Source organism: Xenopus laevis, chromosome 1L (assembly GCF_017654675.1).
Source record: "Xenopus laevis strain J_2021 chromosome 1L, Xenopus_laevis_v10.1, whole genome shotgun sequence".
In the NCBI taxonomy this organism is placed as follows: domain Eukaryota; kingdom Metazoa; phylum Chordata; class Amphibia; order Anura; family Pipidae; genus Xenopus; species Xenopus laevis.
Genome location: NC_054371.1, coordinates 42,968,961 through 42,983,523, shown reverse-complemented (window position 1 = coordinate 42,983,523; position 14,563 = coordinate 42,968,961). Strand labels below are relative to the sequence as shown.

The following is a 14,563-nucleotide window of genomic DNA, read 5'->3' as shown; positions in this document are numbered from 1 at the left end:
TTCTGGCAAAAGTCCAAAAAAGTCATACTTTTCGGGGAAAAGCCTGAAAAAAACAGCAATTTGGGGGGGAAAAATCTGAAAAAATTGTATGATGTGGATTTTTGTTTGATTTTATTGCGTTTTTTCCCGATTCAATTGTGCTTTTTTAACAATAAATAAGGTCAAATCATGGATTTGGTTGGACTTTTTTAAATAAAATACTCGAAAAAATTCAGATTTTGATAAATTAAGCCCTTAGAGTTATGTCTTACCTATATTTAGGTGAAAACCATAAATATTCTTTTCTAAATTATTTTGTTTCTACCAACCTCTGCTTCTACAGGTAAAATCATTAACCTTTCCAATCCTTCCCACTTGGTACAGGTATAGGACCTGTTATCCAGAATGCTCGGGACCTCGGGTTTTCCGGATAAGGGATCTTTCCATAATTTGAATCTCCACACCTTAAGTCTACAAAAAAAAATAATTTAAAATTTAAATGAACCCACTAGGATTGTTTGCCTTCACTAAGGATTAAGGATACATTTTTAAAATTTAAATTATTTGACTAAATGGAGTCTATGGGAGTTGGCCTTCCAGTAATTCTGAGCTTTCTAGATAACAGGTTTACGGATAACAGAACCCATTCCTGTATCTATTCCTTGCTTCTACCCTTTAATCCCTATGTATGGTCTGTACAACCATCTCATTGTAGAACCCAAACATCATGTGCCACCATCAACGATAAGAAGGGAAGAGATGTTTATCTGAGACTGTGAGCTGATCTCCTGTATGTGAATTGAAGCAATTCAAGATGTTCCCAGCATTCCAGTTGTTTTCTATTTTCCTTTTAGTTTATAGATGGCAAACAAGTAATTACTTTATAAATAATACTGGAAATGCAAAAGCACTAAAGAAAAATTTCAGGCACATTTATAGTGTCCTATAAATAAGTGTTCCACATTTCCAGGAGAGGATGCTCTCAGGTTTCTGTATGATCTGTAAGATGTATTGATCTTAAAGATTTATATACTATCATATCTGCTAGTGCTGCCCTTCACTGGCTCATATTCCTTCTTAAACTGCCAAGAGGCAAAGGGCAGTTGTGCTCACATCCATGGACTCTCAGGTAATAAATCCCCTTTTGTAGCTGGAGGATTTTATTCACTTTCCTACAAATCAAAGAGAGGTGAATGAATATTTTAAGTGTTTCTCAGACCTTTTATTATTAAAAAAAACACTCAATATTTATAGATAAAACTGCAAAATTAGTCATTAAAATAAGCTCTGTGTTCCCATTGCTTTTTATGATGTAGGACGTTGTTGCATAAACAACTGTGCAATGATAGAAAACTAACTAAAGATCATGTACAGAGGATGGTTGCCAATAGTACAATAGTAGGGTAGGGTTCTTAGTGGGGTCCCGTATGGGTGCTTTTGGGTGCTTTCAGAAAGAGCCAGCACTTTAGGATGAAATTGCTTTCTGGCAGGCTGTTGTTTCTCCAACTCAATGTAACTGAATGTGTCTCAGTTGGACCTGGATTTTTACTATTGAGTGCTGTTCTTAGATCTAGCAGGCAGCTGTTATCTTGTGTTAGGGTGCTGCTATCTGGTTACCTTCCCGTTGTTCTGTTGTTAGGCTGCTGGGGGGAAGGAACGGGGGTTGATATTATTCTAGTGAGCAGTAAAGAGTGACTGAAGTTTATCAGAGCACAAATCACATGAATGGGGGCAGATGGGAAACTGACAATATGTCTAGCCCCATGCAGGGGTGCTTCACCAATGAGGTGAGTTGAGGCTGTCGCTTCAGGTGTCAGCCCCCAACTAGGTACCAGGGGCAGCAAAAATGCTGCTCCTGGTACTTTAAGAGCGAATTTCCGGGGGAGGGGGGGCAGCAGGACCTGCTGCTGCCTCAGGCGGCGGAGGGGCTAGGATCGCCCCTGGCCCCATGTCAGATTTCAAAAATATAAAAAAAAATCTGTTTGCTCTTTTGAGAAGCGGATTTCAGTGCAGAATTCTGCTGGATCAGCACTGAACTGATTTGAAAAAAAACGTGTTTTCCCATGACAGTATCCCTTTAAGGGTGCAGTGGGCAGGATAATGATGGGTCGACACACAGTTAATACTATAGTATGCTAGGAGTCTCACCATAATGAGTCTGGTTTGAGCCAAGTGAAGTAACATAATGCTAGTAGTGATTTTATCCAAAATATACTAGAAAACATAATAAATATGAATAGAAATTAAGAAAGAGACTTCTAATACAAATGATTTTACTAGGACTTAGTTGCAGGAAGCCATCCATTTAATTTGAAATAGAAATGTCCGTTCCAACCCCTGCACGGTTGCTGAGGGATAATTTTGCTGATAAAATCTGAATTCTGAAAATAATTGTTACAGCTGTTACTTAAAGATAAACCTAACATTATTTTAGATATGTTTAGGTACAACAGAAAGTGTTAACTGGCCGTCAAATGAAATTCTTATTGAACTCCTCCAAAAAATATTCAGCCATTTGTGTGGCATAAATATATTCTCCCTCGTATGTTTCCAGAGATCCCGTGTTTACCTTCATATCTTTCTATTTTCCACTAATAGTGTGGGAGGCAGAACATCCAGATGTTAAATCCTCCAGGGCCACATATAGAAAACTATTTTGATGTGGGCGGGAGTTAACGACAGCCTTAGAAAAGCAAGATATTTTTTTTTAGACTAACCAGGAAGGTCACAAATTTTTAACCCAATGATTCACTTAATCATATAGAATTGAGGCTGGGTTTTTTTTTTTTTGGCTCACAAGAAGCTGTCATAACAATCACTAAAAATACAGTATATGTACATAATACAAAAAATAAAAATTTTAAGAAAGGGCAGCAAAGGCTTCTTTAAACTTGTTGGGCTGTTCCTAATCCAACCAATAGAGGAGCATGCAGATGTACAGAATAATCAGTCCCAACTCTGATAGACCAGTATTCTCAAAGCAAGCTGCATATGTTCTGCACATTGGCATTTAGCTCCATAGTACAGGTATGGGATCCATTATCCGGAAACCGGTTATCCAGAAAGCTCTGAATTAACGGAAGGCTGTCCACCGTAGACTCCATTTTAGCAAAATAATTGTAAATTAGATATCAGGAGTGTTTAAATTCCCATCTCAAGCGGTTAATACAACCTGGGGGTATGGGGCAATTGACAAGGACATGATATTGGATTTTAGGCCTAGAGACTCTTCTGATATTCAGCGTTATTAAAAGTGAATGTTTGACTATAAATCTTTGATGCTGTCCGTTTTGGCTGCCAGTAATGCAGGTAATGGGCAGTTACTCACAGACAGTATGTTTTTTTTGATATAGTGACTATCCAACTGATCAAGCTCCACCTGAACCTAACAATGTAGAAAAATATTAATGTATTAATCTACAAGTCTTCAGTATTCTGATGCTTCATATGTCCCCTATTTACCTTGCAGGCAATGCCAGCAATTTCTGAAAAGGAGAGAGCCGGTGAGTACCCTACTTACTATATATCTTTATCTTTATTTTACTATATATCTTTATTTTGGATTAACTAGGATGTTTAGAGTTTTTAAAACCGAATTATTTGTATTCAGTTAGTGATTCGTATTCAGTCAGATATGTGATAAAAGATGCGGCACAGGACATAGGAAGTTACACAGGATAAAGCTCCAAGTAAAATGGGATAAGAGGATATATAACCAGGATACAGGATGCAGAATTTAAAGTAATGATTTAAGCGGGGGGCATCACCAACAGCAACCATAACTCTCTGCCCCACACAGGTGAAGGTTATAATAGAGCTTGTAGACCCACATCCACTTTATTGTTAAATACCTTCACTCTTCCTGGCACAGAGTGAGCTGAAAGGCTCAAACAAATAGTAACATAGCTAGGAGGGTCCAGAGGATTATTTACTTTTGTTATCCTTTTTTTTTTCAAAACCCCCATGCAGCTAGGCAGCCTTCTTTTGCATATAAAACCAGCCAGATCAATGCTTTTTCAGTACCATGGAGCAGCAGGATGCTAAATGTCATTTATACCACTTTAATAGATGTTTGGATGAGATATTTCTGGGTTTCAGAGGGCTCTTTGTAGCCTAAAGGGCCAATGTAAAAAAATGTGCCATGTCACCCAGAACTGAATAAGGGTGAAAGGCAAAACTTGTGTGTCTGATGTGAAAATCACTGTATTTACCTGAAGTTTCTCCAGTAAAAATTTCTTAACAAATTAGAGGATTTTAATCTGATTCCATCAGGCTGTGTGTGCAGTGATCACCCAGCCAATAGGCTTGAACCGTCCAGAAGTCGAATTTCAGCAGTTGCTAGGGTCCACTTTACCCTAGCATCCATGCATTGATTTGAATAATAGACTGGAATATGAAATGGAGAGGGCCTGAAGAGAAAGATGAACAATAAAAAGTAGCAATAATGATAATAATAATAATAATAATAATAATAATAATAATAATAATAATAATAATAATAATAATAAAAATTCTGTAGCTTTACAGAACATTTGTTTTTTAGATGGGGTCAGTTATCCCCATTTGAAAACTGGAAAGAATCAGAAGACTAAGGCAAATAATTCAAAAATTATATAAAAAAACAAATGTACTGAAAGTTAACTTAAAGGTGAACTACCCCTTTAATGAGCACATCTCTGTATTTTTCCATTAATTTAACCATTACATGAGCCACAGATCTGGCTATTCAAAAGTTATTAATAAAAAAAATTTATCTGACAATGTGTGGCCAGGTGAAAGATTCCACTCTGACAAAACCAGTAACAAATTTGATTGACCATTCACCGTTTTATCAGCCTAAATGCAATAATAATTAAATTATATTGTTTCACATCCCACAAATAGCTTGTAGTTTATATAGTGCTATATTTGTATGTTGCAGATTGAGATTTGTATTGTTCTGTGAAATTCATGTATAATCGGGTTTGTGTTTTGTTTTGTACAACCCAGGTTCTATTTGTTGAGATATGAAGAACCACATGCTTTTTGCCTTAAATTTTTTTTTTTTTGAAAGAATAATTATCCCCAGTGATTATTAATGATGGGTGAATGGGAGACAGAGAGAATAAAGAGATTGGTTCATAAGAACTTCCAGCCTTTAGGAAGAGGAGGCCTTGGCCAGCAGCTGGTATTGGTTACCAGCTCAAGAGATGTAAATCAGTAGCAGTGGTAGTTCTAAAAACATCATGCCATTCTTAAGCATCTGGTACTGGTTTGCAAACATTTAGAAGAACACAAGATATAAGCGGTGCGCAGAAGTTGTGAAGAAAAAGCTTGACTATTAGAAACATCTGCAGTGGTGAGGATTTGGGGGTGTCTTCAAGAACAACATGTGGTGTTTAATCCATTTGTAAGCTTAACAATGGCTTTTGGGTAGAAGTAAAAGTATAGGGTCAAAAGAACTTTTCAGATGTTTAAATTTACTGTAACCAAGTCAGACTTCTTTGCCTCAAGACCATTTTATTCATCCAAGTCTGTTTATCCCCCTTTACTTCTTAAGGGCAGAGACACGCTGCTATTTCGGGAGATGAGTCGCCCAGCGGCAAATCACTTCTTCTTTGGGCGACTAATCTCCCTGAACTGTCTTCCCACCGGCAAAAATGTAAATCGCCGGTGGGATGGCACACATGCTTTCCGTAGTCACCCGAAGTTTCCTCGTGAGGCAACTTCGTGCGACTTCGGAAAATGAAGCGTTCTGATTGCCATCCCACCGACGATTTACATGCTTGCCAGAGGGAAGGCAGATCGGGGAGATTAGTCGCCCAAAGAAGAAGCAATTTGTTGCTGGGTGACTAATCTCCCGAAATAGCATCTTGTGTCTTTGCCCTAACAGGGTTACAGATATATGATACTGTATGTGATTGTATGTAAGTCAACATGTATTGCTTTATTTTCTCATTGCTTATTGCACTCTCATTGCTAGTGGAATGACATTAAAGAAATCCTGATACTTTTTTGTTTTTTAAAGTGGTAAGTAATTGGCAAGTCATGATCCCATTCCCCATGAAATGCCTGATTTCTGGGGGTATGGCCATCTGAACCAATTCAATAAAAAGTGTTTAAACTTGACTTCTTATTTAGTCAGGTCATAAGTTTCGGTTGGATTGACTACCAAAAATCTATTGGTAGTGATGGTAGTGACAAAAGTTGGTTTCATATTGTGAATATATAGTCAATAGTCAGTGTCGGACTGGCCCGGCCGGACACCGGGAAAAAACCTGGAGGCCCAAACCCTCATGGGCCCCCGCCAGACCCCCTCTCCTGAAGGATTTTCGCGATGCGCAGTGTATCATGGGCGCCGTATGCACACGCGCACCAAGGGGGTGGTGCACAGCGCCACACGGCACGCAAAGTAGGGGGACGGGGGCCTGTAGGGGGGCCATGGACTGCAGTCTCAGTGGGCCCCCCAGTCAGACCCTGTCAATAGTTCATTTAGGCACTCATATACTGTATGTTTAATTACAACAGGCCTGGGTAACCAGTTAAATAATAGTCCACATTAGCTGAACTTTTGGTTCCAGCAGTGCGTGTTTATATAAAAAGTAAATGCAGGTATGGGACCTTTTATCCGGAATTCTGGGGACCTGAGGTTTTCCCGATAAGGGATCTTTCTGTAATTTAGATCTCCCTGCCTTAAATCTACTAAAAAAAATAATTGAACATATATAAACCCAATAGGATTGTTTTGCCACCAATAAAGATTAATTATATCTTAGTTGGGATCAAGTACAAGGTACTGCTTTATTATTACTGAGAAAACGGAAATCATTTTTAAAATGATTTGATTAAAATGGAGTCTATGGGAGATTGTTTTCCATAATTCTGAGCTTTCTGGATGACTTGTTTCCGAATAATGAATCCCATACCTGTACTGGAACCTTAGCAAAGGCTGGGGACCCTGGAAAAACGTTAGCCTGGCGATAAAAGTTCACATTGAGTCCTGTGTGAGTGCAGGCTGTTTATATATGATTGTAGATCTATACAGGATATAGATGCTATATATTTACAGTTTAAAAACTTTTTCCGTGCTTTGAAAAAAGGTATCGATATGGTTTCATACTGAAGTACCCATATCTTCTTCCATCTCAAGCACATTGGAAAGTCCCTCCAATGTACTTGAGATGACAAATGATTTCATGTGAATGTTGTCCCTTTCTTGCATATGTTTCTCCTTCAGAGCATACAACTGTCACATTCCCATTTTATGTTATATGAATTGCTTGTTTATTGGTTTTGCATTGACACATGTATTCCTTTTGAGGTTTTGAAGCATATGCTTTTATTATTACTGTTACGTCTATAAACAATAGAGCTAAATAAGGATATTCCTACATTTATATTATCCCATAGGGGGTGAACACCCTTCATTTTCCAATCTTTCTCACACCACGCACAGGACACACCATCTCAGTAGGTGACGCATGTTTTGTTGAGCCTGCCAGTAATAAAAGTTTGCTTGAACCATACATTCTGGATAAGGAATCTCTAGGAAAACTCTACCAGATTCTGAGAATGGAGTCACATTTGTATTTGCATGATTTTATGTTTATATGAAATAAAGTTGTGGTGTTTATACAAATGGCCTGTAGGTGTCACTGTGCTCATGAGTTGTGCTGCGCATGCACAATACTTTCTATGCAGCTTGGGGTGTTAGAGTGAAGCTACTGTTGATGTGTAATGGCTACATGAACCTGCTAATAAAACACTGTTATACTCTACTCGTCCTCGGCTACCAAAACACAAAAAATAAATTGGCGACGAGATGTCTCTTCTACCTCTGCAGCAGCCTGCACCTTTTCTTCCAAACCCTGGTGAGCCTACCATATCTTTTACTGCTTGGATCCGTATGTTTGAAGATTACATTATTGCTGCTGACCAAGGGGAGATTTCTGCTGCTAGAAAGCATGCTTTACTTATTCACTGCCTGGGAGCAGAGGGACATCATATATTCTTTACATTACCATTAGCTGATGAGACTTATGAAACTGTTTTAAATAATTCAGACTGTGGGAAAAATGAGATTGGTAAGAAGTCTGCAGAAAAGATGGGGTTTAGTTCAGGGCACAGTTTTCTAAAAGCTGGAGGAGGCCATAGCAAAACCAGCTGCTTGGTTTCAGGATATCAGTAAACCTGTGTAATTGGTGAAGCTGACTGCTCCTCTATGGTATACACATTGCATGGAGGGAATGATTCGTTATCCCCTTGCAGCATCGTTTATAAGCATTTATGTGAATACTTTTTATAACCATCAGAGGCATGCAGAGCAAAATATCTTCCACCAAATATGGAGCAAACAATCAGGGGAGTGCAGAGACATTTCCATGTGTTTTAACACTTGGATATAAATATTTGTAAATGAGAAATCTAAACTAAAAGTCTTTACATAACTGAGTATCCCATGGTGCAGGCAACTCTAGACACATATAGAAACAGGTCATATTTGTGATGAATCTGGATGACTGTGTGTTCAAGTTTGGGGCTTCCAAAAGATCATCTTGATTAAATGCCCTCAAGTGCATTAACACCAGAACGGATGGCCCATAATATACATTGTAATAATTTTTTGTTGTCATATACTGTGTGTTGCTACTACTACAGATATGAGACCTGTTATCCAGAATACTCAGGATCTGTGGTTTTCCGGATAAGGGATCTGTAATTTTGATCTTCATACCTTAAGTCTACTAGAAAATCATGTAAACATTAAATAAACACAATAGGCTGGCTTTGCTTCCAATATGGACTGATTATATCTAAGTTTGGATCAAGTACAAGCTACTGTTTTATTATTAGAGAGAAAAAGGAAATAATTTTAAAAAATTTGGACAAAATGGTGGTACACGGCCTTCCCGGATACTGGGTTTTTGGATAACGGCCCCATACCTGTACTATCATTTTTTTAGATTGAACTTCAGTTATTAATGGCAACAGCTACACTTCTTAAATAGTTACTCTGTCTTACTATTTATACATATACAGTTACATTTTTATTTGGGTTATTTAAAGTTAATAATCGTCATTTTGAAATGCAGAGACATTTGCACTACTGCCCTGCACTAGTAATATGTAAGTTTTACCAGTACAACTGTCACTATAAATCAAAAATAAAAATATTGGGACTTTATATTAGTGCAACCTCGGATACATAGAAGAAACTTAAGTTGTTTTTACGTTGGGCTATATTGTTATTAAGTACTGTTCTGGTTTAAGAAAACAACATTTAAACAATGAAGTGGGAAAAGAATCCACAAAAACTGATATAGATATATTTTGCATTTTATCAATCAAAAAAGAAAAAAGTATATATTTTTGTACTTTTTTTTAAATAAACACAGCAGGTAGGAGAGTCAGTGTAGGATTTTAGTGGGCTGAATGGATTGCAACTTGGTAGGTCCCCTTTTATGCAATTGTGATAATGGAATAGCAGCAGAGAGTCGGTGGGGGTGGGGAAGAAAAATAAATTGCCATAGGTTATTAGAAACAATAGAAAGGCAAACTAAAATTAAATTTTTGGGCTTTCTCTTTCTCCCATACAAACGAGCCAGACTCTATAAAAAGGTTTCCTCTTTACAGCCAGTAAATCAGCCAGAAATGGCAGAGCTAGAACAAAAGGCTAATTACTGGCAACTTTTATAGGAGAGAAGTAAAGTGCACTGAGTCAGAAAGAAGACTGTCTCAGCCGCTATCATATCAACATTTCTCCATAAGGCCATATAAATCCGACTGAACAAGACAAAGGTTAGCTGCTACAAGTAAACTCACACTTGGCATCTAAAAAAGAACTGCTTAAAAGAATTTAGCCCAGACTTCACATAGACTTCACGATTGTAAAAGATATTTAAATACTCTGTGGAACGTCTACACTGTTTGTAATGTCATCATAGCTTCTCCTTGCAGTTTGTGACTGCATGTCTGAAACACATCATTAAATGACAAAGTACCAGGTAAAATAAAGTCTGCGAAATAATGCTGTCTCTTAATAAACGTCCATTAATATCACTCACCTTGTCCACACAATATGTTAAGGTGCTGCTCTGTTGATCTCTTTACTTTCATCCTGCATTCCAAGCCCACCCACAGTAAATACAGTGTAATAGAACTATTATATTGCAAGTTAACACAATATCACTTAACAGGAGCAAAGAGAGTCCATGAAAAGTGAAAACAGTCATTTAGGCTTGTATTGGCAAATGATTTTATGTGAGTTAAAAATGGAGATGGGTTATTCATCAGTCAGACTCCTGAGGATTACAGAGAGCACTGATAGGATCCTATTACCGATAAAAACGAGTTATATATAATTAACATTCTTACTTTCAGTGTACATTGTAGTGGCCTTCAAACTTTCTTGGCTTAATGCCTCTTTTGACATTCAGCAGGAGAACACATTCTCTCCAAATGGGTACCATTAGAAAACCAGCACTTTATTTGAGTTGAGTATTTCCTATTGTTTGCATTTGAGAGAAGGCAATCACATCTTCATTATTATTTAACTTAGGAGCTGAATTATTACAGATCAGCAGGAAAAATGTGCCATGAAGAAAGTACTATACTGTATCTATACTGTATCTTCTCTGAGGAGGACAGAGAACTATCAGGTTTCACGTACTTTATGGCTAGTGCTGTACTATTGTAGGTTTTTCTTCAAAAGTTCCTATGTGGACTGAACTACAATGACCCTATGAAATATTTTATAGGGGTGGTTTACCTTTAAGTATTTTACAGAATGACCAGTTCTAAGCAACTTTTCAATTGGTCTTCATTAGATATTTTTTTTATAGTTTTTGAATTGTTTTCCTTTTTCTTCTGACTCTTTCTGCTTGCAAATGGGGGTCAGTGACCCCATCTAGAAAACAAATGCTCTGCAAGGCTACAAATTTATTGTTGTTGCTACTTTTTATTATTCTTCTTTCTATTTAGGCCTCTCCTATTCATATTCCAGTCTCCTATTAAATGTAATGCAAGATTACTAGGGTAATTTGGACCCTAGCAACCAAATGGCTGAAACTGCACACCGCAGAACTGCTAAATATAAAGCTAAATAACACAGATAATGCAAAAATTCAAACCTACTGCATATTGTTTCAGAATATCACTCTCTACATCATACTAAAAGTTAGCGTTAAGTTAAAGTTAATATGATCAACACCTTTAATATCGCAAAAAAGTAGTGATGAATAGTCAATAGCACACCCAAAATTCAGAGGGTTATTTACTAAAATCCAAATTTTTCATAAAAATAAAAAATGTCCAGCCAAACTAGAATTCACGATTTGACCTTATTTATTATTAAAAAAGCTCGATTTAATCATTTGGGTAAAAACCAGATAAAATCGAGCGAAAAACCAAATTGTATGGTTTTCCCCGAATCACTTGATTTTTCAGGGTTTTTCACGAAAAGCCAGAATTTTTTTGCCAGAAAACCCCGAAAAGGTCGTATTTTCAGTCTAATTTTAGCACAGACCACAGAAACTTTAAAATAGGATAGGGACCTCTGCCATTGACTTATACACAACCTTGACAGGTCTGAGATGGCGGATTTTCAGATTCTGGCTTTTTGCCGCTTCTTGCTTTAATAAATCTCAGAAAAAAAATGAAAAATTTAAGTTTTGCCCCAAATAACCCCCTAAATGGTTACAATGTGTTTAACCTTTGTTGACAAATGTCTGTCAATGTAATGTGCAATTCACTAAGAACCTTTTCTAAATGCACTAGTGTGACACTAACTACATCTATGTTTAAAAACGATGCTTAATAATTAGTCCAGAACATAATTGGTCAGATGACAGATCTTTCCATAATCTGGCTCTTCATACCTTAAGGGGCACATTTATCAAGGGTCGAATATCGAGGGCTAATAAACCCTCATATTCGACCCTCAAATTTCAATGTGAAAATCGTTCGATCAAATGAACGATAAAATAAGGTTAGAAAAGTGCTGGGGAAGGTCCCCATAGGCTAACATTGTACCTCTGTAGGTTTAAACTGCCAAAGTATGCAGTCAAAGTATTTTTTAAAGAGACAGTACTTCGACTATCGAATGGTCGACTAGTCAAACAATTTTTAGTTCGAATCATTCGAATTGAAGTCGAAGGTCGTAGTAGCCTATTCGATGGTCGAAGTACCCAAAAAAATACTTCGAAATTCGACGTTTTTTTTCATTTGAATCCTTCACTCAAGCTTAGTAAATGTGCCCCTTATAAGTCTACTAGAAAATCATGTAAATATTAAACATGGTTTTGCTTCCAACAAGGATTAATTACATCTTAGGTAAGGTACTGTTTTATTATTACAGAAAAAAAAAAGAAAACCATTTTTAAAAATTTGCATTATTTAGATAAGAGTCTATGGAAAACAACCCTTCTGTTTCCATTCCGTTTCTGGATAACATGATTCCAGATAACAGATCCCATGCCTGGATTTTAAATAATATCAATGAATTGATTTTATATGCAGGATATATTTCCTTCAATCCTCAAAAAAAAAAAAAATATTCATTCATTCTACAGCTAAATATCGGGAGTCTCCTGGAATTTATTGTTTCCGTAAACAGTGAAAAGCGTGAGATGGGGTGTCTTTTGGTTTTATATTCCGCTGTTATCAAGAAGAACTTTAATGTGGGAATGATGAAAGGCCAGTCGGCTGCTGGATACCTTCCCGTGATTCCTGTGTCTGAGGAAGGGTTTGTGCTGCTCACAGGATGACTTGTTTTTCAGGACATAAATTGCCTTTCTGTTGACAATAACACAGTCAGAAGGCATCACAGCATGAAGGCTTTTAAAAGTCAGTGACATCCGCTCACTTCATAAGTCTCTTCATTCTGCCAACGGGACTTATGAAAGGACCACTACAGAAATTAATTGAAATGAATTCTCATTAATTCTTTTAAATTGGAATTCAAATTTAATCCTGCAGAGCAATACTACCTTGGGGTCTTTATGAATTCCTTATTCTCAGTAAGACATATTAGATACAAAGCTTTTAAAAAGTGCTCTCAAACCAGAATAAGAAGCTAAAGAAATGAATTGTTTATGGAATCGATTTCCACAATTTTTGTATTTTTATAAATATGTTTATAATTTATTGTTGAGATCTACTGTATTTGTGATTTCTACAAAACAAATACTGGATGAATACAACAAGCATTTTTATCTGAAAGGTGGAATAATGTATGAAGGAATACTTTTAAAACAAGAATGTCAATAAATGTTGATAAATTTGAGCAAAGAATGTCTTTAATTATTGGATGGCTACGCTTACAGCCACTAGGAGGCAATAACAACTGCTGCTTATTTAGTGCTTGGCTACTCAAAATTCAACTTTGGAAAAGTAAAGAGCTATTAATAAATTATGTATTTTATTCAGCTAAATATTCTATACTACATGTATAGAAGATCCCTTATCCAGAAAACCGGAAGTCCCAAGCATTCTAGATAATATTAGTAAAGATATTGGGCTGGAAGATGTAATATGTCAATATAGCGTATGTAATTATAATTATTATCTTTCCTGACTGATAAAGGACTAACATATTACACTGAAATTAACAGAAAGTAGAAATAGATAAATAAGGTTCACTTTACTGAATAACCTATGACAACATTTCTTCTAAATGTCTTAGTAATACGTAGTGATAATTTATTAGTCCATATTTATAATACGGTATTTAGTTTGGGACGCCATATACATATACAGGAGGACATAAACAATTATGAATTCCTTTTTATTTCCATAAACAATTGTGAATTCCTTTCATTTACAGGAACAGAAAGTAAAAATATACTCCACTCTTAAATAATGAGGCCGTATTTTTTCTTTAAGTAATTATTATACAAGTTGGGAGGTCTCCCAGAGGTACATGTAATTTAACTTCACGGAATACAGACCATTAGATGTACTGTGCAATAGCGATGAAGAAATCTTGGGTAAAATGCTTATTTTGTTCAGAAAGTATTCCCAGATATGTTTCTGGCAACTGCACTAAACCCCACAAACCCATTGGGGTCTTTAAAAGTACTTTAGATAATCCACTTACAAGCGGATTTAAGCATGAAAAGCCATGGTTAGGATTGTTCTTCAAACCATCTCTTAGGATTTACATTAGATACATGAGTCCTTACTCAACAGGTGCAGTACAGGCCCAGGGATAGGAGATTCCTGGATCTTGGAACCACTCAATAGGGAACTAGTCCGTTTTGTTTAATGTGTCAAGAAATATCAAACAGCTTTGTACCTTTGTCAGGTGATTACCTGAGAAAGGGACATACCCTTTAGGAGTAGTAAGTGTTAGGAAACTGTATTAGTTCACCCTTGGAGTTAGAGGGAGGATCAGAGTAATTAGCAGAGCAGTCAGAGGCTCCAACAAGGAAGGGTTAGTACTTTGTCTGTGAAGATTCTCATTCATCCAGGTCATTGTTTATGTATAGTAACTAGTCAAATCAACTGGACTTGGTGTATTTTTTTTGTCTTGAAAAATTTATCTAGTCATCTGACCGACTTTCTCAATTAAGAATGACCTGAACAAAGATACAGAAAGTCCGGTTGA

At 36.6% G+C, this 14,563-nt stretch overlaps 1 protein-coding gene across 1 annotated transcript in view; it reads left to right on the top strand.

The window, feature by feature from the left end:
* LOC108698577 (rho GTPase-activating protein 7-like) overlaps positions 1 to 12,722 on the top strand; it is a 60,665-nt gene extending 47,943 nt beyond the window's left edge. The window contains exons 6-7 of the mRNA XM_018230182.2: positions 3,449 to 3,482; positions 12,475 to 12,722. Coding sequence (XP_018085671.2) covers positions 3,449 to 3,482; positions 12,475 to 12,722 — 282 coding nt within the window. The remainder of the gene's footprint in view (positions 1 to 3,448; positions 3,483 to 12,474) is intronic.
* Positions 12,723 to 14,563: the final 1,841 nt, after the last annotated feature.